General features: G+C 48.6%; 1 protein-coding gene across 3 annotated transcripts in view; it reads left to right on the top strand.

Annotated features, from left to right (window-relative positions):
* Positions 1 to 25,334, top strand: part of LOC119379406 (probable sodium/potassium/calcium exchanger CG1090) — a 527,113-nt gene that overhangs the window by 394,553 nt on the left and 107,226 nt on the right. For 2 of the 3 annotated variants that reach the window (XM_049411972.1, XM_049411971.1), the window contains exon 9: positions 1,320 to 1,451. The exons of the other annotated variant lie outside the window; for it this stretch is intronic. In XM_049411972.1, coding sequence (XP_049267929.1) covers positions 1,320 to 1,451 — 132 coding nt within the window. The remainder of the gene's footprint in view (positions 1 to 1,319; positions 1,452 to 25,334) is intronic. 3 annotated transcript variants of the gene reach the window in all.

The raw sequence follows: 25,334 nt of genomic DNA, 5'->3' as shown, positions 1-25,334 counted from the left end.
CAGTACATGTTCCATCGTTTCCTTAGTTCCTCCGCAGCATGTACATTGTTCTTCGTTACTGAATCTCGCTTTATAACTACCTTGCTTAAAAGAGCAGAGCGCTTCCCCTTGAATTATCATAAAACCTTTCCCTCCTTATTTCGTTTTTTCCCTTTCGATGGTTACTCAGAGCCGGCTTGTTTTCCATCGCTGCCATTCAATAAGTCCTCTCCGCCTCTCTGACCTTCTGCTTAATGCTCCTTGTTGCCATATTGCCCGCACTGCTAGGTGTATTATTACTGGTGAGCCTCCTGGCTCACCAGTACTTTTTCGGCAGTCGAAATGACCTCTAACGTAATAAGCCGCACCTGAAACTTCATGTTGCGACAGATATCAGTCATATAATTGCAGCCGAGCACTGTATAGAGCACTTTCGCTCTTTTTCGGTAGAGTAAATGTCCTCTAACGTAATAAACCGCACCTGGAACTTCATGGTGCGACAGATATCGCTCATAAGATTGCGACCGAGCACTGTATAGTACACTTTCGCATTTTTTCGGGAGTCGAACTGCCCTCTAACGTAATAAGCCGCACCTAAATATCGGTCATAAGGCCTGCGTATGACGATCGTGAAATCGCTTCATTAGAGTGAACGTTGTCAGTGGCCGTCCGCCCCCTCGCCGGTGAGTGAGAGAGATCCGTCCTGGGTGTTGCTCTGCGCAATTGAGCGGATAATTTGGGTCTTGGGTCCGATGGTGCACCAATCGGCACCCTCCAGAGGCTTTTCGGGGGACATGTCCTCACCGTTCAGGGTGACTTCTATTGTTGATGGGCAAAGCAAGCTTTAAAAATCTGCTGTTTCTGAGGAAGCGCTGCCACTGTTGTGTTCAAGATGTTTCGCTGGAGTTGCTACTTAAAAAGTTGATTAAGCAATATTTGTTAACTACCGAGCTTGGTGGATTGGAAAAAAATATTTTGACGTGCTCCATATGGCTTAGTACGAGACTGCGCCAATTCGAGACGTGTAGCGCCTATGTTTGTTCTTTAAGTAATTGGTTCTAATTCGCTGAAACACCCTGTATATACTATTCGCTTCGCCATTACATCCTGTTGAAAGTCAGTGCTGTGTGTGTGTTGCTCGCTAGTCCTTGTTTGTGGCGCTGTTTTTACATTTATTTCACGAAGCTGTGGTGAACTTTCACAAACTGTTTGGTGGGGAACCGATGCTGCTGGTTCTGCACGTCATCGAAACTAAGTATAGTTTGTGCTGATGCTGTATTCCTCCCATTTGGTTATATCTTACCGTGTTGAGCGACTGCGTCTGTGTTTTCCCCTGTCAGGATTCGGTGATATGGCGGTATGCAACGCACTTGGAAGCAACATCTTCGAGATTCTGGTGGGGCTCGGCCTTCCGTGGTTTATCCAGACTGTTCTTCTCACTCCAGGAGAGCCGGCCACGGTTCAAGGAAAAGGCAAGCGCAGCTACCGCTTATGCATCCTTACAGGCCGAACCAGCGCATGCCAACGACGATGGAAGCAAAGTGTAAATGCCTAAACACATGTACGCGTTGCAGCGCGTCAGCGCGTGACCTTTTGACGCGGCGCCGCGCGCTCTTCCTATAGAGAGAGAGGGCGCGCGGCTACGCGAAGCTGCGCACCCTCACTCTCCATAGGGAGAGGGCGCGGCGCGGCTTCAAAAAGTCACGCGCTGACACGCTGCAACGCGCAGGTGTGTTCGGGCCTTAAAGGAGTACTGACACCATTTTGAAGTGCAGCAAAACGGACGTTTTTGGTTTCCTTGGCATGTAGTGTTAACGCTCTCCCCACACCGCATCCGGGAAACACGTATAAATATTTAAGTTTGATTTTAATGTTTTCATCTCCCAGCATCTGCAAGGCAGCTTCACCGCATGGAGAGCCCTATGACGTTTCAAGTCAGCTCACTTGGTTTGCGAAATCTGGGTTCTGCATGCAGCCTAAATCACAGAAATCGCTGTCGGAGGCACTGGACGACAGTTCACTCATCATGAACCACGTTCGACTGACAGCAATGGACAGCAGGTGCATATTTCGTGGGTTGCAGTCTGCCCGTGACGTCACGGGCCGACTTGATACGTCACTATGAAGCCGCCCTCTCGAAACCGAAACCGAAACTGCTGGTTGAAAGAAGCGGTATTAAAAATATATGCAATGCATCCCCAGGCACCACGACACTCTTTTTAGGGTTCTCGACACCCGTGCTTTCATTTAGAGCAACAACCCGAAAAATTTTAAAATTCATGTCAGTACTCCTTTAAAACATTTCAGTTTGTCTCCCGCATGCACGCCATCTGGAACACTAGCTGTCAAACAGAGCGAAGGGAATCAAAGACAGGAGGGTGTTGACGCGAGTGAAATACATGTCACGTGCACCACGTGTGCCTGTAAAAGAGGCCCGTAGGTGTCGCCGTACCATTACGCACCTCAGGAGTTGCCAAAGGCCCAAACACCCCGAAATTTCTACATTTTGTATGTATATATAGAGGGTGCCCAGCTAACTTTAGCCACAGTTTAAAAATATGCGGAGTGCCTGGGCATATTTCATGATGACGCTCTGACGTCACACAACATGATGTCACATGATGATGTCACCACACGAAATCATCATTTGGTGAAAGGTAGGCCGAAACCGGAGGTACTGCCAAACCACGTGAGGTGGATAAAGCTTCCAATACCTCCGATACAGGAGGTAATGTAAAAACACGTTGGAGGCGGAAAGTTTTCGGGGGTGCGATCTATACAACCAACGTAGAAAAGACCTTCCCGTAGCGTTGGGCATGAGGGACGCGTGTCTTTTGTAGCTTTAGCTACACTGGCCGAAGCGGAGCAGTTTCGCGTGGCAGTTCGAGAGCTGTGCTGCGCATGCGCGAGGAGCAGAGACGTCACACGGCGCGCAGCTGGCGCACAGGGGCCGCCACCGCCGCGCGCGCTTCGCCGGTCTGTGCATTCCACAGGAGTGACGTCATGCATGTGGCAGACGCATTGGCGCCGGAGCGCGCCCAACTGTGCGCCTCCCTTGCGCAGTGGCCGTCTGACGCTGCGCCGAAACTGCTTGATAGCGCCTCTCATTTTGCGCACATACGCAGACGTATCAGTGGGGTATACATATAGCGGGGAGGAGGAGGAGGAAAAGAAAAACGGAAAGACAGGGAGGTTAGCCATTTGTCAGACCGGCTGACTGGCGTTTTCCAGTGTGGTATAGCCACGGAGAAGGAGAGCACAAATGCTGCTAAGCGGCGCAGAAAAGCGGAGAAGCTTGACAACCAAGAACGTTAAGAAAAAATGCCCCCGCCTCCCCGAAGGGAATCGTGAAGAAATGCGAATGCATTTCTTGCGACGAGAGTACACGGCGTAGTAATTTTAATGGCGTACAGCTGGACAGATCGACGCGCTCAAGTGTCTCCCTTTTGGGCGCCTCTTTCAACGAACGCTTCTCACGTGCGTTCGTAATCACCTCAGGGATGTTGCCACCGCCTTCAATGCAGCACAAACGCGTTTAGAACGCGCTCTTTTCAGGCTGTGCCAAGCCAGCACAAACGCTACAAACGCGTTTCAAACGCACTGCATTCAGGCGGTGGCGCAGGGAGGAGAGAGAGCGAACGGCGAGAGAAGGAGCGGCGAAGCACTGCACCTACCCTCTCCTACACTCTCTCTACACACGCGGGAGCTCCGCCGAGCTCCCGCGATGCGAGCGCCCTCACACGTCAGAGCGTGCTCCTCCTCTCCACTCACTCTCCGCTACTCCGCCCGCACCACCTGCTCCGGTTGCTAGGGGCGAGGATAAGCGCGCGCGCCTGCAGCTGTTGCTATGGGAGAGGGAGTGAGAGCGGAGAGGCGCGCGGACAACGCCGGATGCCCTACATAGCCCGACTAAGAAATACATTCGCATTTAATAATCAGCTGAACCTTAGCTAACGCTGCGTATATCCTGGCATAGCCGAGCTAAGCCACTGCAAGTTTTTTCCATAGTGGACGTAATGGCGACCAGACAGCAGAATCTGTAGCATTCACCCCGTGAATATGCTGTAATTTTTTCATCTTACCAGCGCCACCAAGCCCCTTCTGATGCCACCGCGTCAAGTGAACGATGGGCATGTAGTGTACATTATTTGCAAACATTTATGTGGAAGGAAAGATGCCCTGTAATTCGGAAATATGCGCTGGGGCACTTGCGACTAAACCGCCGAACGGTTATAAAAATACACACGCGATGAATGCTCGATGCTGAGATGCCTCCGTTAAACGTAATTCGTGCTACAGACGGAGATCTCGATATGAATAAAGCAGCGGACTACTGGAGTCAGCTGACGCGATCAAGCTTCCTTGTGCATTCGCGGCTGTGGTGAAGTGACTCCGGAATTCATGCCTCGCTAGGGAAGTGTCAAAATCTTGAATTTTTACACGTACATGAATTGGCCTAACGTGTTGTTTTAGTTTTTTTTTCGCTTGCTTGTGTCGGCTTGGAAATGAGGTGCTTGATCGACCTCAATCATCATCAGCCTGTCTACGCCCACTGCAGGGCAAAGGCCTCTCCCATGTTCCGCCAATTAACCCGGTCCTGTGCTTTCTGTTGCCACGTTATACCTGCAAACTTCTTAATCTCATCTACCCACCTAATTTTCTGTCTTCCCCTCACGCGTTTGCCCTCTCTTGGAATCCAGTCAGTTACCCTTAATGACCACCGGTTATCCTGCCGACGTGCTACGTGGCCGGCCCACATCCATTTCTTCTTCTTAATTTCAACTATGATATCCTTAACCCCCGTTTGTTCCCTGACCCACTCTGCTCTCTTCCTGTCTCTTAAGGTTACACCTATCATTCTCCTTTCCATCGCTCGCTGCGTCGTCCTCAATTTAAGTTGAACCCTCTTTGTAAGTCTCCAGGTTTCTGCTCCGTAGGTAAGTACCGGTAAGATGCAGCTGTTATATACCTTCCTCTTGAGAGATAGTGGTAGACTACTATTCATGATTTGATAATGCTTGCCAAATGAGCCCCATCCCATCCTTATTCTTCTAGTTATTTCACTCTCATGGTTCGGCTCCGCGGTTACTACCTGTCCTAAGTAGACGTACTCCTTTACAACTTTCAGCGTCTCGCCACCTATCTCAATAGTTGCTCAATAGTTGCTCAATAGTCAATAGACCTCAATAGTTGCTGGGATTTTACGCGCCAAGCAATATGTGATTATGAGGTACGCCGTAGTAGAGGCACCAGATAATATTGACATCGGGTTCTTAAACGTGCACCCACATCTAAGTACACGGGTGTTCTTTGCATTTAGTCCCCATCAAAATGCGGCTGCCGTGGCCGGGAATCTATCCTGCGTCCTCGAGCTGAGCAGCGCGACACCATAGTGCTAAACTACCACGGCAGGTTCCTTCTTCATTAACGTCCGCCTGCATACTTACCGCGGACTTCCAAAACCCCCGGGAAAAGGCATAGCACCCTTTGCCTTTTTTTTTCACTGCAAAAGTGTGCAGCACGGCATCGACGCAGCACACACTTATCGATGGAGGCTTGTCAGCCCGCACAGCTTGGGACAAGTTAAGATCTGTCCAGGCTGGTAGGAGGCTAGGCGTTTCCCGCTACTAGGGATGCCTCTTCCTTATCGTCCGGAGACACCTTGCAACCAGGGAGGCCAACTTCCAAAAACAAAACTGTTTATTAGAAGCAAAAAGGAAAGTTCAGATCAGATTAACATACATGACTATCCAGCGGCGGCCGATGCCCGGCTCGCGCTCTTTCTTCATTCACACACACACCCGATTATAAACACTCGCGATGTAGGGCGGAACCATTGTTTAATCTCCTCGCTCGATTTCTACCAATGAGTGTATCATATCGGACGATAGAAAAACAGGCGGGGCACCTTCAGTGTACACGCCCCCTTTCGAGCCCGCCTTCCACGACACGTCATGCACGTAACACTGTGGGACACTTACAGCAGTGCCCCAGGACTCTCCTGTTTACACTTGCACACATTTCAGTGTAGCTGGCCTGGCGCGGCGACATCACACGCGAACACAACACTGGTTCGAATGTTGTCAACAATGAACAAGTTATCTCGCCCTTCGCCCCACGCAATGTCAACGCGGGACCTCTTCTCACTGTTGTCCCATTGAAGTCATAGACCCGCGCCGCCGAAGAGTCCGCTTTGTCGGCATCCAGGCCCCATTCGGAAAATGAAGCTGCCGGCACCGGGAGGGTTCGGGCTACTGCATGTGGCGTGCCTACACGCGACGAGACGACCGCTGTACAGCTAGTCTGGCACGGCCACATTGCTCGCAAACACACAAATTGGTCCGAGGATCGCCAACAATGCATAAGCAACTTGCATAAGCCCAATCCATGGCCCGTGTCTCTTATCTCCCCCGAAGCCTCAAACGGCGCACGCCGTCGGGTAGGCTCCTTGTCCACTCTCGTGTCCCTCCAGATGACACGGCGGAACGGCCGCGCGTCCTTGAAACTAATGGTTCTTTTACCGCAAAGCAGCAAACTATCGGACCAAGTGAACAGTGGCGCGGGGTCGGCTGCGACTGATGCTCTAACAATCGGAGCACGTGTTCTGCGCACTGCCCGAGGGCTCCCTCGAGCTAACGTTCGGCTTGGCGAACTTAACTCCTGCCCACCGAGAATGTTGTGGTACACTTGTTGTACACACAACACATTATCAGAACATGTAATACACCATGACACTTTAAAATTGAATAAATGAGCACTAACGGCACTGTAATCACGAGATAGCATGAAATGAATAGTGTACAAGAATGTTTGTTCCGCACCACACAACACCAACACATCAAAGGGGTCTGCAGGTCAGGCCACCACCCTGTACATTCCTTGGCCCACCATGTCACACTCGCAGATGCCAACGCTAAGTTTAGGTTGACGAGACAGACCATGCATGGCGTCTGTAATAAGTAAGATCGGTCGGAAGGCGCACTATTTCGAAGTATGACCAAATGTAGTCCTTGCAGTACTTAAGCAAACCAGGTGCGCTACGAAGTTCTTTCTTCGTCACTGGTACTTCAAGCTGCTGAATAGCTTGAACCCGCCCTAGGTCCCACGAATCCGACTCTGGTTGCGCTACATGACTCAGTTTTTTTCACATTTCGCTGTGCAATGTTACCATTGGAAGGGTTAACCGTACTCCTAACATCTTTAACAGCGCACAGCCTCTCATCTACATACTCCAGGATTTCATCCCACTTCTCATCAGAGTACACAGCAACCTCATTAGAAGGGTCTAGAACGTTGTCTACGCCAGCCAACTCCCCCTTCTCTACATCTCCTTGTCGCTTCGCCAACGCTGACTCGGCCGTACCTTGCTCTGGAGAGTCCAATGGTGACTCCTCATTTCCCAGTCCCTCCGTCTTATCCTGCCCTGCACCCTCGGGTGACCCAACTACCAACACCGACGCTCCGTCGTTGCCCTCCTTGCGTTGTGTTTCATCCTTTAATTGTGCTACCCGCTTCGCGTGTTCGGCAGCTATTTTTCTTTCACGTTCGAGTTTTTCAAAAGCATCGGGAGTTAGTAAGACATCAACATCCTGCGCTAACTCATCGGTAACAGCACACCATGTCACCAGTTGCGGACTTGTCCCACCATTTCTTGCGGGTAAACTCCAAGGTACCCGCATGAGGTCTGCTATGACCGTGTGCCCAAACGCTCCTCGCAAGCATACCTTTCTACTGCGTTCTCCTACCAATCTCTCCGGTAGTTGGCTCTTTCTCAGTATGATTATTTCGGCTCCTGAGTCCAGACGGGCCTTCAACAAACGCCTCCCACACACAACATCTACCCAAGCTCGTCTAGATTCCGACGCCGAGTCTCTGGGTCCCATTTTCCCCCTACTAAAGTCGAAAACGGCCCTTCCCGCGAACATCGTCTGCTGTGGCTCCTTACCATTCTGCCATTCGGTCGCTCCCTTCGGCTTAGCCTGAGGACAGTTCCACTGCACATGACCGAATTTCTCACATCCGTAGCATTTCGGCTGAGGGCGCGGCTCATTAATCTCCTGACATCTATTCACGCTTTCGCTTGCTGCCGTTCGTAGCTTCGGTTCTGCCGTAATTGTAATCCCGGCGGCCCCTGTCTGGCGGTACCCAGCTCTACTTTCTTCAAATTTTTCGGCTAGTTCAGCCACCTTCCTCGGTCTAAACCATTCGCCTGTTTCATGCTGGAGCACATAGGCACATACCTCATGCGACATCTCTTTCACACGGTCAGAGATCATGAGCGCGCGAAGCTCTTCCAAAGTCTTTACGTTCCGGCTCCGCAAATAATAGTCGAGGGTTATGTCTAATAGTGTGACGAACTGTCCCCAGCTCTCCTTGCCTTTCCGGCAGGCGTAAAACCTGCGCTTATACTCCTCGGGCGTCAGTTTTAATTCCGAGAGCACTAGCTCGCGGATTTCATCGTATGACAAAACTCTGTCCTCCGATTTGTTTGCAACGAGGGTCCTACTTTTCTCATTAAGGAAAGGTACAATGATAGCGCCTGCAGCATCCTGTGGAATGTCGCAGCTTCTGAGCATACTTTCCGCACTTTTAAATCACGCTGGCGCCAGGTCATCTGATTCAGGCATTGCGGGAAGTACTGCCCTTAAGTCCTTGGCATAGCTACTCAATTTTGCCCTCCGTCCGCCTTCGCTCTCATGAATACCCTGCTCTTGCAGCCTTAATGTCTGAAGCTGCTTTTGCATCCTGAGCATTTCTAGATCCAGCTCCTTCTCCCTCAGCCGTATGGCAGCATCCTGATCACTCGAGTCTAAAGGACTCCTATGCACTTCCGAAGCCACTTGGCTCACAACATCTGTCTCTGTCAACGCTGATTCAGCGGTTATCTCTCCCGCTGCACGCTGCGGGAGCCCGCGTTTTAACCGACATGGTGCTTCCGGAGAAAATAGGGCAGGGCCTACCTGAGTTCATGCGGCGCAGCCACTTGGCGAGCCGTCTGTAGGTGACGCCTGTCGAAATCCTCCAACGTCGGGAGCCGAGAAGTCGCTCAGTCGATCCACCGGGTCTTTCACAGCGGTTCGTGGTCCTTCACCGTCGTAGTAGTGACGCCGCTGCTAGTCGATACAGCAGGACCCGCACCTTTCAGTCGCCGATTCCTTGCCCGAAGAATATGCTTGGGTGTCGTCGCAGGAAGCTGGTCGGGGCCTCTACCTTTGATGACGCCGCGCAAAATTGAGCCTTGACTCCAGGAACAGCTTCCAAGCAGAAATCACTAGATGTCGCCTGCCCTGATGCAGCAAGTCAGTCAGACGATCCTGGTCACGGCACCAGTTAAGATCTGTCCAGGCTGGTAGGAGGCTAGGCGTTTCCCGCTACTAGGGAAGCCTCTTCCTTATCGTCCGGAGACACCTTGCAACCAGGGAGGCCAACTTCCAAAAACAAAACTGTTTATTAGAAGCAAAAAGGAAAGTTCAGATCAGATCAACATACATGACTATCCAGCGGCGGCCGATGCCCGGCTCGCGCTTTCTTCATTCACACACACACCCGTTTATAAACACTTGCGATGTAGGGCGGAACCATTGTTTAATCTCCTCGCTCGATTTCTACCAATGAGTGTATCATATCGGACGATAGAAAAAGAGGCGGGGCACCTTCAGTGTACACGCCCCCTTTCGAGCCCGCCTTCCACGACCCGTCATTCACGTAACACTGTGGGACACTTACAGCAGTGCCCCAGGGCTCTCCTGTTTACACTTGCACACATTTCAGTGTAGCTGGCCTGGCGCGGTGACATCACACGCGAACACAACACTGGTTCGAATGTTGTCAACAATGAACAAGTTATCTCGCCCTTCGCCTCACGCAATGTCAACGCGGGACCTCTTCTCACTGTTATCCCTTTGAAGTCATAGACCCGCGCCGCCGAAGAGTCCGCTTTGTCGGCATCCAGGCCCCATTCAGAAAATGAAGCTGCCGGCACCGGGAGGGTTCGGGCTACTGCATGTGGCGTGCCTACACGCGACGAGACGACCGCTGTACAGCTGGTCTGGCGCGGCGACATTGCTCGCAAACACACAAATTGGTCCGAGGATCGCCAACAATGCATAAGCAACTTCGTCTTCCGCGCCGCGCAATCCATGGCCCGTGTCTCTTATCTCCCCCGAAGCCGCAAACGGCGCACGCCGTCGGGTAGGCTCCTTGTCCACTCTCGTGCCCCTCCAGATGACACGGCGGAACTGCCGCGCGTCCTTGAAACTAATGGTTCTTTTACCGCAAAGCAGCAAACTATCGGACCAAGTGAACAGCGGTGCGGGGTCGGCTGCGACTGATCCTCTAACAACCGGAGCACGTGTTCTGCGCACTGCCCGAGGGCTCCCTCGAGCTACTCGGCCAGAAAATGATGACGAGAGAGTCGCCATCACGGCACGGTACCGTCTCTTCGACGCCGTATACGCACACGTAATCCGCTTTGCAGAGCTTCTTTCTGTTTTCGAGTGCTTTCCTGTGAAAATAACCGTCAGGCAAATTTATTTTTCCTAAACTAAAGCGCAATATGACTGCCGCCACTGCTTTTTTGTGCCAAAGACAAGCATAGGAACAACGCACGCGCGTGCACACACTCCGGCTGGTCGTCTGATCGAGCGGCCGCATCTCCCCGCGAGCCGTCCTTTTTCGGCGCGCCACCTATCCAACGCTGGTTTCCCATAGCGGAACTCTGGACTAGCTAAAAACCCCCTCCTTCGAACAACCCTGTCGCCTCGCCGTCCCGTACAACCAGGTTGTAAGCGAGGAGGGTATCCATGTGACGCACAAGCCCATATCAGCACTTGGCCGACTCATACCAGGACAAGGAGACCAACCGCCAAAAGAAAGATTCCCCGGGCTAGTTTACCAGGTGCCCTGTGCTGATTGCCACGCCACTTACATCGGCGAGACAAAAAACTTCCCGTAAACAATCCGCCAGCACGGAAACGCAGTTTCAACGCAGAGCGAAACGCCTTTGCAGAACACAATGTCAAATAGGACCATCCCGTCAACTTCTACGACGCCTATAGAACATAAAAAAACCGAAGTTAGTCACACAAAAAGACTATATATACTTAGCTCGTGCATTACACAGAAGACGCCGGGAAACAGCAACACATCAACGCTACCGAACGTATAGGTGCATGGGCCTTCAAAATTAGTGGAGAAGCCAACACAAAGACAGCGACGGTGGATAGAACTATGGTCGGGAGCCGCTTAAAAATGCCATCCCCGGTCAAGAAGATCGTGTATTTTTACCCACACAGAGGTCTGTCGAAGATATGTACAAGAACGTCTTTGTCTACTCTTAGCGGCCGACATACTAGCTCAACATTCCTCCGAGTCGAGCAGTAATGGTAAGAACAATATATATGAGTGGCTATGTACCCCCAAGGAACAAAATAAGGTCCCCCCAAATGCATCGTCGTCGACGGGAACGAGTGGACTATCGTGCGCGCTTTTCGCGAATGGTGTACGGAGTTGGTAGGGCGACTAGAAGCTGGGGCGAGTCGTCAGCTCATTTTGCCCGAGGAGACGATGCCCACCCAGGGAAAGTCGGAGGTCCCCTTCGCCCCCTTTACGTAAACGGGGCTTCTAAATAAATTTCCGGCTATGGCCCTGCTGCGAACCATCACCAAGCGGGTCATGTAGCCGAGCGCCTCCCGTTTATTTTTCAACGCCAGCCGAATCGCTTGTAGCGCTATGGAGCCGTTGGCACGGTTTAGTTTGCTGTTATGTAATGGCTGCGTCATGCGTGCATTTAGACGCACCAGTACAAAACAGCCAGCATGATCTCCAACCTAAAGTGACTTTAACCTGAAGTCATTGGAACCTACAAATTACCGCAATACTTTTCTCTGCGCCGCCGATTGGTTATCTTCGTCAAGTGATCGCTTTTCTCCATAGGTGGTCCACGCCCCACCTTGGCGGACGCGCTGACAAAGGTGTCTCTCGTACACGCCGCGTTTTTGCGCCGTCGATGTGGTTTCATTTTGTGCACTACGTAAGTTGCAGTATATGCAGGTTATTTGTCCAAAAAAAAAAAGAAAAAAATCCAGAGCTAACGGTATTCTCCTGTTGGAATGCATTTTGCGCCGTTGCACTGAATGAAGTGCGACCGTGCAATTCCCTGCCGCGAGCGACGTACACCCAGCTTTGGTAGCTTTTTCTCTGATGAACATTTAGGTTAAGCGTCGCATAAAGTGTACTTGGATACCACGTGACCTTCAAAACAATACCATTGTCCCAGCCTGGACAACCCTCGCCGAAATTTCCGTAGCCGAAATAAATTTCTCGCTACGCCCCTGGTCACCGCATATGTTTGTGTATTTTATGACAAAAGCTGCGCCGTTGGTCCGTGAAATCACTTTATCGTGCGCTGCATGTTTTTATTGCGTCCTGGCGATGGCGTTAAGGTCACGCCTATCATAGAGTCACTGGAAAATCAGAGTACCGCAAAGGTAGGCTGCACGCGGGCAACATTGGGTGGCGGCGGCCATGTCCCTTCCAGACCGTCCGGCGCGTTGCTAGCGTGTGTTGAGAAGTGACCGATCTTTTAGCCTCAGTGCCGTGTTACGCTCGGCAGAACGGCATTATGTGTGTGCGTTTCTTCAAGAGGATATTAGAAGTGATTTCGAGTCGACAGGCATCGATCGACTGCGCGGTTAGCGGGGTAACTAAAGAAACGTACGGCGAATGTTGCCATGTGCTCGCGAACTCTCTCCATGGCTTCATCGGTCTCTTTTCGTGTCACGCCCGGGCGTGTTCGCTAGGTCCGGATCTGTAAACATAGTTGCATTAGCGCAGTGACATCGTGCGAGATGCCACTTACTTCGACATTTGGTGAATCTTGACTGTTTGCGCTAGCTTTGCAGTCGGTGTTCAGGTTCACTGCACTCGAGAACGTTATCGAACAACATCGAGAACATTCAACATTGCGTCCTTCGACTGATCTCTGACGCATAGCTTGCTTGCGCACCGTACTTGCTGTTCAACTGGTTGATATGTGTGATAGAAGTTGTGTGTGTACGGTAATTGGAAGTTGCGCGCGACGTCTTGATTCGGAGCGCCAGCAGCCGAACGCACGGGCGAATCGGCGTGCGGTAGGTAAGGTGCATCTTATCTTACGATACGTAGAAATTAGGCAATCAAAAATGATTGACATCACTACTTAATTGTTTCATTTCCTATTTCTTGTCTCCTTAATATTCCCAACGTTGCAATGAATTTGCAAATATTTTGCTGTGTTCCGACAAACAGCTCTTTTTTTGGCGTTGCCAGCGCGCAAACAGCTGGGGTTCGGTTTCTGCACTGCTGCACATTTTTTTTTTCATAATGCACTCTTATTAAAACTTCCTCGGCATGGTGCTTTATGTTCTTTTGATCAGAAATAGCACATCCCGGAACTTTTAAAGCGCATGCTACTGCAACACAGTATGTATACATGGCTCGCATAAAATCAATTCCCTCAATGCGTGGGATCTGCTTTTTTTTTTTTGCTGTGACCATTTTTCACCAACTATACAGTATTTTAAGGGTACGCTCGGTGCAATGCAGCATTAGCAGCATTTTTTGCAACAAGCTTAAAAATACGCTTGATAACATTGCCTTATATCAAGTTTATCAACAGAGTTCCACGCTTCGGTTTTGTGCAATGCCAAAGATCATGCCACAATTGCCTTCAATGTATAACAGTAAACAGTTATTATTTTAATAAATCTTCGATTTCGCTCTCGTGTGTGACACGCTTATAACTCGGATAGCATCCGTAATCTGTTCAACAGATCGAGATATAAACAGCCGAGGAAATAGAAATGTATGTAGTTTTCAATATCGCTGACCAGAGCGAACCGAAAAGGTGAAGTATCCTGTCACATAAGATCTTTTCCAGCAAAGTTAGCGTAGTTCACTGCAGGAAGAACTGTTATTCGAGGGGGGGAGAATTCGTTCAGGCCAACTATGCAGCCACGTAGAACGGCGCTCTTTGACATTAATTTTTCCCACACGGCAAACGAGATTCCCACAGTAGCTCACCAGTAACGTTCGATTGATGGTGAGCTACTCTCTTCTGGCACCTGCATGCAGTGGCGTAGCCAGGGGGTGGCACACCAGGCCCGTGCCCCCCCCCCCCTCCCCGAAAAAAATGTCTTCTTACGCCCCTGTCTGCATGACGCGTTTAAAAAAGCGACGAAGTACTTCTGGGGACCGTGGTACTGTTAAATATCCGGCCCCGCTCTGCGTTCAATGCACTCGCACCCAAAGCGCTTGGAAGGGATATGGCGGCGAGAGGTCACGTGATGCGAGTAAGCCAATCGCGGCGGTGGCGGCGAGCGGAAAACAGATGCGATACTCTGAAATTTTTCCAGTGACTCTAGCCTATCACTCTATGTTTTGATTTGAAGGTTTAACGGCCGTGTTCAGAATAATCCATTCCAAGCACCACAATTCTTTTTCATGAGCCACATTACTCTCACAAGCGGACAATATCTGCACGACAGGTCAAATTGAACTATTCATTATTTCACAATATTTTCACCAATTCGCATTTGCATTCTACGGCAGACAGACAGACAGACAGACAGACAGACAGACAGACAGACAGACAGACAGACAGACAGACAGACAGACAGACAGACAGACAGACAGACAGACAGCGAACTTTATTGGATCCTGAGGAGTTACTGACAGGACCCCCTAACAGGAGGCCGTTGTAACCGCTGGCCGCGCCCACGTCACATGTTATAATTTACATACTGCAGTCGATGACATCCAAAGTCACGTTCACTTCGAACGGATTCTGCCGATGACACCAGTTTCTAAAAATACGTTCGCAATGTTAGCGACAAAGCGCATAGGCGTTCCAGTATTTTTCGAGGTTAAGGTGGTAGGCCACTAAAAAAAAAAAAAACCTTTTTTAGGAGCAGCCAGTGTTGAAATAAGTTTTTCTTCAAAAGAAGCATGTCTTATTTAACTTACCCAGCCATTTATAGTGCAAAATATTAATTATTCATTTTTTGGGATGTGATCTCTGTCAAAAATTGCATTAAAAGTGGTAGTCACGCCAGCCGTGATAAGTGACTAATGGGTGGCTTAATTCAGTAAAGCTTTGGCATTTGTATAACTAAAGATTGGAGCTATGCAGTGAACTAGCATAAATAATATGCAGGAAATATCAAGGAAGTAATGGTAAAAAAAAACAAAAAGACACGGAAAAAGAGCCAACTTAGACAGGACCTGTTTACAAAACCAGCTGTGTATTCAAAAATATTCCATCAATTCTTTTTATTCGAGTTCGTTGCACAGATATATATGTTGTAAACTATTATACAAAATTTCAGTTCGAAGTACACACTGAGAAAAAAGTTATGAAAGTTCGCGTCACATTATTTGGAGCAATTCATATTTTGAGAAAAACGTAAACAAAGATTTCAGAGCTTGCAAGACGTGTGCGTCCCCCTTGTGGCCCTTTTTAGAGATTTAAAAACAATTAAAAATACAGAGTTATATTTAACGACATCCTCTTATGTAACAGTCAAAATAAAATTTATAAAGTATTTTGAATGTCATCATTATGGACGAAAAAACACTTACTTTCCAATAAAATACAATGGGGTTTCAGTTTCGCTATACGAGCACGGGGTATGGAAAACTTGCTGTAACTTGCACACTAATGATGACAGGAGGATAATTTTTGTTGCAACATATTTTCGATTGTTTGGGGGTGCACAAAAAACAAAAAATTCACCGCCATATCCACGAAGTGAATGATTTTAGAGGAGCTTGCTCGGAGATGATCGGGTAACCCGCGAATGCTCCGTGCGCATTCCTCTACCATCATATATAGACGTGACAACGTTGTTATACATACATTACATCCACAATGTTTATTAGTGTAAGGCTGGATGCACTATATACATTTTGATGAAGTATATATACATTTCGATGAACTATAAACATTATACATACACAAGAGATGTTGTTTTACCAAGTTCAAGAAGGGCGTCCCTCGATGAGTTCGCGGACTGGTTTCCCTTTAAAGATGATTGCTTTATGACGGATGAACTATATGCATTACATATACACAAGAGATGTTCTTTTACAAAGTACAAGAAGGGGCGTCCCTCGATGAGCTTGGCGACTCGTTTCCCTTTAAAGATGATTGCTTTATGATCAGTAAAGTATGTTGCCAAGGGATCACCGATGATGGGACGCAATGGAAAGTTCGAGAAGGCAACATCGATACAGGTGCCCCTGATGGTGGTGGGACGTTTTCAGTCGTGCGATACGCATCGGAGAGCGTAACGTGACATCATGTGTTGGCTGGTTATCGGCAGCGTTGTATGCGTTACCGAAAAAAAGTAACTAAATACGTTACTCGTTACGCTAACAAAAAAGGCACGCGTTACCGCCCTGCGGTACACATAAAAAAGTTAAGGTGTTACCGTCACCGTTACCGAAAAAAAGTAACGGACGTTACTTCTGCCGTTACTCCATAATCAGAAATTTTAATCATTGCATCTTAGCTGCAGGGACCCATAATAGGAATTTTATAAAGCCCAAAGTACTAATTTAACGAGAATAATTTTCACAAATATGCCGTTATATAGTGGCCTGAAGTTGTCTGTGCAGTATATTTGATGGCTTCTAACTCTCTGGCACATGGGAAGGTCATTTCTCTCAATGTGACATTAAATATAAGATGATCGATGTCACCATAAACGCTCTCCGCAAAGAAAAGATTAGTGAACAAACCTGCAGTAATTATAACGGCGTGCTTGTACTAACAAAATTAATGCGCAAACTTGTAGCAATAAAAAAAATGCTTAAATGACATAATTGCGGGAAAAAGTATTTGCGCTCATTTTTTTTAAATTTAACCTGCATAATTACTGCAAAAATTGCGATTGTGTATTGAAGCTGTTCAGGGTCAGCCTCGCATCCTCGGGAATTCAATAGCCAGAAAGCTAATGGCAGCTGTAGATAGCAAGACGCCAAACTAATTTTGGGAACGAAGTTTATAAACAGTGCCAAAGTATTGCACGAACAACTTCCTAATGTAACTGCAACTTTCTGAATGTAAGAAGCAGTTGCATTTCAAAGCTGTCATCGGACAGCTTGCCTCGTTTCTTGGTGAATACGTCCGCACCTACGCTAAATAGGCGCTTGACGGACACGCTTTGAGGTACTCCTGTATTCACTTTCCGAAAGAGCTGGTGAACGCGCGGGTTTTCCTTGAACCCACTCAGCGCGATGTAATGAGGCACCAAAGGTACTAAGACAGTCATTCACCCACAGTTGGCGATGATGTTGAGAACGCATTTCCGACGAAGACATCGTTGTGCTGCAGGTCAGGCCGGTCACTATACCCCGAGTCTTGATCTCCGCAAGCCAAGAAAATCTCGACAGCTCGCTTTTGACGGTTACGAGGACCGCATTTCGCTTCGATTCATCGACGATCAACGTCTACTTGACCCTCGATAGCAAGGTAGTCGAAACTAGCAGATCGATTTAAGAAATTTCGAGAATTTGCTCCCCATTGCAATTTTTTTTCCCCGCGTGGGCGCTTTGTCATCGCTCGGCGGGCCGACAGCAGTCCGCCACTGCGACGATATAACATCAGGGGGAGCTCTGGGAAAGTAGCTCTTGGAGCCGAAATAATTTTATGTAAAATCCTTGAGTTGATTGGAATAAAAAGTAACGACTAACTTGACACCTCGCGTTACCGAAAAATGGTAACGTAAGTACGTTACCCGTTACAGTTCCGAAACTGTAACGAGTACGTTACTAAGTTACTAAAAAAGTAACGCGTTACCGGTAACGCCGTTACTTGTAACGCGTTACCGCCAACACTGGTTATTGGCAAGGCGAGATCTTCCCGAGCTGCTGCTGCGTTGCGAGCCCGTCGCGCTGCTGCCGTTCATGCTGCGGAGCGGCAACGAAGAGTGTTAACTTAGTGAGCTCTCGGCGAAGATAAAGGAAGCGAGCCAAACGAGAGGTGCGGCCCTCGAGCAGTCATCTAAACACCTAACTAGCGCTTGCGCCGAGCGTGGTGTGTGCTGCCTTGAGCGGCGGCGCCATCCAGTGAGCATTCTTGAAATCACCGGAGAGAGCGCAGCTGCACCGAGCGTGGTGTGTGCCGCCGACGGTCACGCGTGTGAGGACAAGGCGCGAGCATAAGAAGCTTGGCGAGCAAGCTCCTAAAACTAAAAACGACTTCGTGAAAAAAATTTGACTTTTGAAGGTGGCCTACCACTATAAAGGGACCCTGAAACGGTTTTTGCAATTTTGTCAGCGTTTAAGCTAAAACATCTTCAAATCATTCGCACCACGGATTAAGCGACGCACCGTGTACCAACACAGCTACGGGCAAATATATGTGTACACTCCTTCTCACCACTGCCTTTCCCCTTCAACTGATCGAACGCTCAGCCGTCGCTGGCGACGGCAGCGTACTCGAAGGGTTGAACTCCGTAGAGTGCGCCCGGCAGCGCACCGTCGGCCAACAGAGACGGAGTTGAGGTCTGCGCCGCCGGGTGTGGCCACACTACCAACCGTTCTTATTTTATTTTCCTGTACGGTGGCAGTCTGCAGACGGACAAACCAAAAGTATCTGAGAACGATAACCGATAAGCGTAAACCATTAGCGCACTCAGGATTTCTCTCAGCGGGGGGGTTGAACTTCTGACAAGATTACAGGAGTGCGGGGGGGGCAAGCACATTGCATAATATGACATTTCCTTGCTTCAGCTGTAGTAATGCGACAACAAATAAAATACCAAATAATAATAATAATAATAATAATAATAATAATAATAATAATAATAATAATAATAATAATAATAACATGAATTATGATGATGATTATTCAGCGTTTTACAGAAAGGTCTTGAAATAACTTGACAAGGCCAAAAAACCGTTCAGTGGAGCAGTGCACGTAGAAAATAAACTACAAATTGAACCGACATGTCGGCTGGCTGGCGGTCGCGCAATGATGTTAAAACTTTATTACTATGGTAGGTAATAATAATATCTGGGGTTTAACGTCCCAAAACCACGATATGATTATGAGAGACGCCGTAGTGGAGGGCTCCGGAAATTTCGACCACCTGGGGTTCTTTAACGTGCACCTAAATCTAAGCACACGGGCCTCAAACATTTTCGCCTCCATCGAAAATGCAGCCGCCGCGGCCGGGATTCGATCCCGCGACCTTCGGGTCAGCAGTCGAGCGCCATAACCACTAGACCACCGTGGCGGGGTTACTATGCTAGGTAGCGCATACAAACAGGACGCAAGAAAGGCACATGAAGACACCCAGCGCCGTGTGTGTGTTTTCGTGTGCGTTTCTTGTGCCCCGTGTATTTGCACTATCAGTGTAATAAGAAAATGCCATACGAACAAGCCCGCATGCATGGCAACTTTAACTCTTAAAAAACGCTGCAGCTGATAATTTCCTACGCTTCCTTGGAGTCTCACCAAACAATAAATTTCAAAGCGCACCATAAATTTTACTTATAAACTACATAGTATTGATTATAAATAGCATGTACAGTTCAATGCAGCACACGTACAGTACAATTCTCAGCTCACGGATAAACTGCATTAGAGCCGCACTTACTGACTTTCCGGCGTAGATTCCCAGGTCACTCCGGCGCATATAGCTTCGGCGGCTGAACCATCCTTAGTAAAAATTGACTGGTTAATGGACGCATGAGACGACGATATCTGCTGAGTTACCGGTTCCTCTATGGACGTAATCGGGCATTCCGGTGTTGTTGCTGCGTCGCTTGAATATGAACACGAAATCCTTTTTGGGTAGTAGGTGAGGATGTGTTCGACCATAGCGTCGTTCGACTGGCGCTTCGAGAGAGGGCTTCAGATTCACGCAGCAAACACAGCAACAAGTTCTAGCAAGCAAACTGAACGTGCACGCATGTGTGCACATCAAACTTTGTAGTTTCCGTCCGATGTACATGCAAAAAAGAAGTGGTAAAAAGAGAGGGCGAGAGACGTTTACTGAGAAAAAGAAAATGTGCCGCCCCAACAGACCTTCCGCACTTTCCCAAGGTTCTTTTTTTCTTAGCAGACGTCGTTAAAAACATTTACTTCTTCTGCCACGGCTTCTTGCTCCTCCCATCTTGTGACGGCCAGACTCCGCATGGCATGCCACGGCCGGCGCGCGCCTCCAGACCGGCCGTGGGCATGCTTAGAGTCACTGTGTGCGTGCGATGCTGCGACAATGGCTGGCGACGCACACACTAGTTGCTCCAAGGCTTGCTCAGAAACAGCCTCCGTGGGTTCGCGGTCGCTTTGATGAACGAGCCGCTTGCGAGGTGGCCTTTCTTCTCGCCGCACTAACACGTCTCGTTCGTCCGCTGTCAACGAGGTTCAGAAAAAAAAATGCGCGACAACTCCGTTGCAGCCATTAAGCGACAGACGGTACCATTCACCAGCAGCCCCGAAGAAAATAGAAAACACGTGCGTCGAAGCTTGGCGGATGGATCAGATGCCGCCGACGCCTTCTTATCTTTAAAATTTGAGTGAGCATTGTCCCGAAACCATACGGTTCCCTCTTCGGAGTTTGAGGAAGGGAAACACATGAATAGGGCTTCTTTTCTTGTTCGGCGGGTATGGAAGGGTGCTTCAGGCGGCGGCGGTGCTTGTCGGCAAAAGAACAGAGCAGTGCAAGGGCTTGACCGGAAGGCATCAGATGAACAGTGAAGGGGGTGGGGAGCTTTTTAGACGGACGCGTCGAAGTGGGTACGCAGATGCCTCTCTCTCTCTTTTCTTGTTTCTTTTTTTGTGTGCTGTACAAAAGGGGTAGGTTGCATTGAGCGCGGTTCACGTTGTTTGGGTCGTTAACATATGTCAGGATTCATTTCCGGTAGTTGGTTTCAACTGCGAAAACTGTTGTTTCAGGAAAATTGATTCGACGGTCCGCGTCCTCGGAATCTTCGGCTATGAGTTGCGATCTCTTGCAAAATTGGTTCCCGCCTTTCTTTCAGGTTCTCGGTTCAGCTGGTGTCTTGAATTTTCTCTTTCGGCGGCCGGTCATTGGGAGCGATGGTTTTGATCACTACTCGGATAGTAGAGACTGATGCATTTCTGTGGTGGTGTTGATTGGAAAGGGGGGGGGGGGGCGTTGCTGAATTTATCAGCTTGCGTCGTGTTTTTGGAAGTGAACTGCTTTCTGAATAAATGACTTTCCGTAGCTGTCCTTGGTGAGTTTCTTGAATATATCATCTGTTTTTCTTTTGTTTTTTCACGTTGTGCGCTGCACTATGTACCGGCTCTTCGTATTGATGTCTAAGACTAATATATTCCGCTTTTTGGGGGGGTCTGAAGAAAACCGAAGATATCGACTTGTGTAAGTGTTTTTGCAGAGTTTTATTTTCAGGCTACGGGAACATCGAAACACGGCCGAGAGTCTTATGTTTTAAGGGCGAATTGAATTCTCGTTCAATGAAATTTATATGAGAGAGAAAAATTATGACGTAGGAACTCTTGACGATCGAAAAACAGTCGTTTAGACGTATCTGAGAAATATTTTTGGTTGCGGCTGGAGTGAAATGAGAGCTCGTCCCTCGATGTGTTCCATTCTTATATTTGCCGTGGCATATGCTCTATTGTAGTAATCAAAGGGGCAAGAAAATAAAAAAGGGGCCAGACTGACAACCCGTGAAAGCATATTTTTTCTTGGAAAGCTGCGCCCCGCTACGGTGGTCTAGTGATAAGTTATGGCGCTCGACTGCTGACCCGAAGGTCGCGGGATCGAATCCCGGCCGCGGCAGCTGCATTTTCGATGGAGGCGAAAATATGATTGAGGACCGTGTATTTAGATTTAGGTGCACGTTAAAGAACCCCAGGGGTTCAAAATTTCAGGAGCCCTTCACTACGGCGTCTCTCATAATCATATCGTGGTTTTGGGACGTTAAACCCCAGATATTGTTATTGGAAAGCTGCTTCCCTGGAAATTTAGGAACGCAGAGCCATAGAGCACGCCATAGAGCACTCCTCAATTTAGGAGTAGATGAGTAAATACAACACATTTCTAGAGCCAGTTAGGAAAAGTCGACCTCAGGACACCTCTGGATATGAACCTTGGACTACCGGTGAGGACAGCGGGGCAGTTACGGGGGGGGGGGGGGTTACAACCCCCGAACCCCCCCCCACCCCGTCGGTGCGCCACTGGCGTAAATTCGGGCAATGTGGTTGCGTCTTCAGGGGTGAAGTTACAGCCGCACGCGGGTGGATCCTGGCGTTGATCGCATAGCGAGAGCCCGACGCTCATTGCAGCCACAAGCTGAAGCAACTCCCCTCGCCAGGTGCCTTACAAGCCTTACAGGATGTCGCAGTTTTACAAGCCGCCAATCGCTAGATTTGCGGCGCACAACTCAGCTGATGGTGTCCGAGGAAAGAGATACACACTGTCGCGCAGCTCTCGAAACACGTTGTAACACAGGCAGAGGACGCTCGCTAACCACCGGAGGTTCAGTGACGTATAATGGACATATCCAATCAGATCTATCGCCGGTGGTACGTAAGGGAGAGGTTCTTTTCAGTACGTTCCACGTGGGTTTCCTTTGCGCATGCGTGGCCGTCGCCTAGCAACGGAGACACGCGCCTTGCGAGCGCGGCCAGATGTTCTCTGGCGCGGCCGAGCGCAGGCATGTCAGGCGTGTGGTAGTGCGGTAGTGCGGTAGTACGGTCCCTAGAATATACTGAGCGTAGGTGTAGTGCCGCTTTGCCGCTGCTGCGACTACGCTCAGCACTTCACTCTTAAAAAAAAGTTAGGAGAAAGCTTGTAACCACGAGCAAATAGTAACAGCCGCTGTTACTAGCTTTCTTGGACCATTACTAACTCTTTGCTACCTTTTTACTACCTACGTTAGCAGACACTTAAAAGTTGCAACGGTTACTACCTCTTGCGTACCGTTACTAACTTTTTGCGATGCACCTGTTAAATGAACTTGTTAAGCGAATCATAGAGGTTATTATTACGAGCTTTTTACAACCTGTTCACTAGCACGGGGATCCATTCAAGATCATTGAGGCGATATTAGTAAGCTTAGTACCCCGTGTTGGGTCTTGTATATTAGGCCATGTTGAGATGATAGTAAGCAAAAATATACATATAACATATTGATTTTCTTAATATGCTTGATTAAAAGTTCTACGCTACGTTACCTTGCGCACCTAATAAAATTGTACGCTATATAAATATAGGCGCATAAATTAACCTATCTATCCTAAAGCCTAGCTGCCACTGGCACCAGCTGCGTACCCCAGAGGTAAGGCTATATATACTCCTGGAAACACTTTTGAATTATACGTGTCGCGTAGCCTTGTCGTTGTGTATGTGTGCTGTTCTGATTCATGTCATACTGTGCATAATTACCTAATGATATATCGCAATGTTGATGCTCGCGAATTTGACCGTTATAAAAGCAGGAGGCTCGTGATGCGAAAGGATCACGGTCACTAATTTTTTTTTTTGGTAGTAACCGTTACTATCTATTTTACTAGCTAGCAACGAGAAGGTAGTAACCGCTACTAAGTGCGTTTGTAACGGCGAGGGTAGTAACGGTTACTAACCTCCCAGTTACTAACCGCACTTACTAACAGGGTAGTAACATATGTGACAAGTAGTTAGTAAACCGAAGTGAGTAAGTACTACAACCTTTTTTTTAAAGGAGTGGTGACAGAAAATTTGTGAACCTCTGTTTTTTGCTCTTAATCAATGGCTACTGGCTCGATAATAGCGGCAACGAAACTCATTTGCCCCAACGCGAGACGAATGTGTAATTATATGCTGGTATGTTACGACCGGAGGCAGTTTCGATTTCGAAGAGCACTCGGTAGCCCCGTGACGTAGATGGTCTACTTGGTAAACAAGACCGCAAGAACCAGTGACGTCACTGGCCAGCTTCTGCTATGTTGTCAGTGCTGCTGTTTCGTTTGCTGTGTTGAGCAGGTGTTGTGCGTTGCGAGTGCTTGTTCCCTCGATTGTCAAGCTACGTTGCTTATCTAGTGCGGCGATGGACGAAAGAGCTGGCAGGAGTGTAAAAATCAGTAAGAAAAGCTCGATTCACTTTGCGAATCTCGCCGGTAGCTGCGATTTTGTTCTTGTAGTCGTTGTCCAACTGAGACGACGTTTTCCGCCAGGCTTGGAGTAGCCGCAGCATTAGACGTGCTGAAACATTTTCGCTCCGATCATTCGTAAAGTAGCAGGATGAGAAGTGATGGAGGAAGCATTGAAATCACAACATTGGCACTCTGTAACAGTGTTTATGCGTAACATGCAAATGACGTGATGTACGCTTTACTGACTCGTATTTATATCAGGCAACGCCGCGTTCTCAAGGCATACCAATCCCACGTACGCACGTCGGAGGGTCGAAGCAGTTATCTGTCCACTACGCAATATGATCCCGGCAGCAGAGAGCTTTAGTTTGTCTGTAGACTTCCTATCGTTTGCGGGTACCTGGTTACCGGAGCTGTTGACGGCTGCAGCAGCAGCAGCAACTGCGTACAACTGCGGAGCCCGTAGCGACATCTTGTGGCGTTTTGTCCAACTACAATAGCTTCTTTTTCGATTTTTTCCGTCGCGTTGTAGTTCTTGTCGGGAAAAAAAGCATTAAGAATACTGTGAGTTGCTAATTATCTTACTGCAAATGCTTTACATAGAATCAGTAAGCGGGTAAGTCGCTGCGATGTTATATTGTAGGTCTCTGGTTAGGCTACGCATCATCAGGTGTCGCTACCAGCTTTGTCGGTCTCGTACACGCCTCCGGTAACCCGGCCAGAACTCGTGACGTACGTGGTATCCACTCGGTGACCTCATCGTCTTTTGCTTCTATTTCCGATCCGGCACTTTCACGAACTTCAAAACTCAAATAAAATACCTTTTAGGCTGTATTTGTGGCTGATATTGTACAGATGGCACCTATATGCACCCATTAGTGTGATTCAACAGTCAAATTGTGTCCGAATTTTTCTGTCACCACTCCTTTAAGAGTGTTGTTGAGAGCAGATTCCGTGCCACTTTTCCTGCGGCGTGGGTCACTGTGGAGCCTGCAGTGGCGACAGCACCCGAAGAAGATGTAAGGCACCTGCGCGACTTGTTAGTAGCGACTGACATTTGCGTGCGGCAGATATTGCCGTACTTATGGCGTTTACCGTACGGAGGTGCTAAGATGCCCCAATGAAATGGCCTGTACTGAAGTACGATAAAAACTCAGGGTCCCTTATGCATTTGCCTGAGACGACTTGAAGGTGAAAGCCATCAAGATGATGTTCTAGATGAATTACCAACCCGTTCGAACGCTCA

Source organism: Rhipicephalus sanguineus, chromosome 1, assembly GCF_013339695.2.
Source record: "Rhipicephalus sanguineus isolate Rsan-2018 chromosome 1, BIME_Rsan_1.4, whole genome shotgun sequence".
In the NCBI taxonomy this organism is placed as follows: Eukaryota; Metazoa; Arthropoda; class Arachnida; order Ixodida; family Ixodidae; genus Rhipicephalus; species Rhipicephalus sanguineus.
Note: the sequence above shows the minus strand (reverse complement) of the source record. Positions and strands in the feature narration are given on the sequence as shown.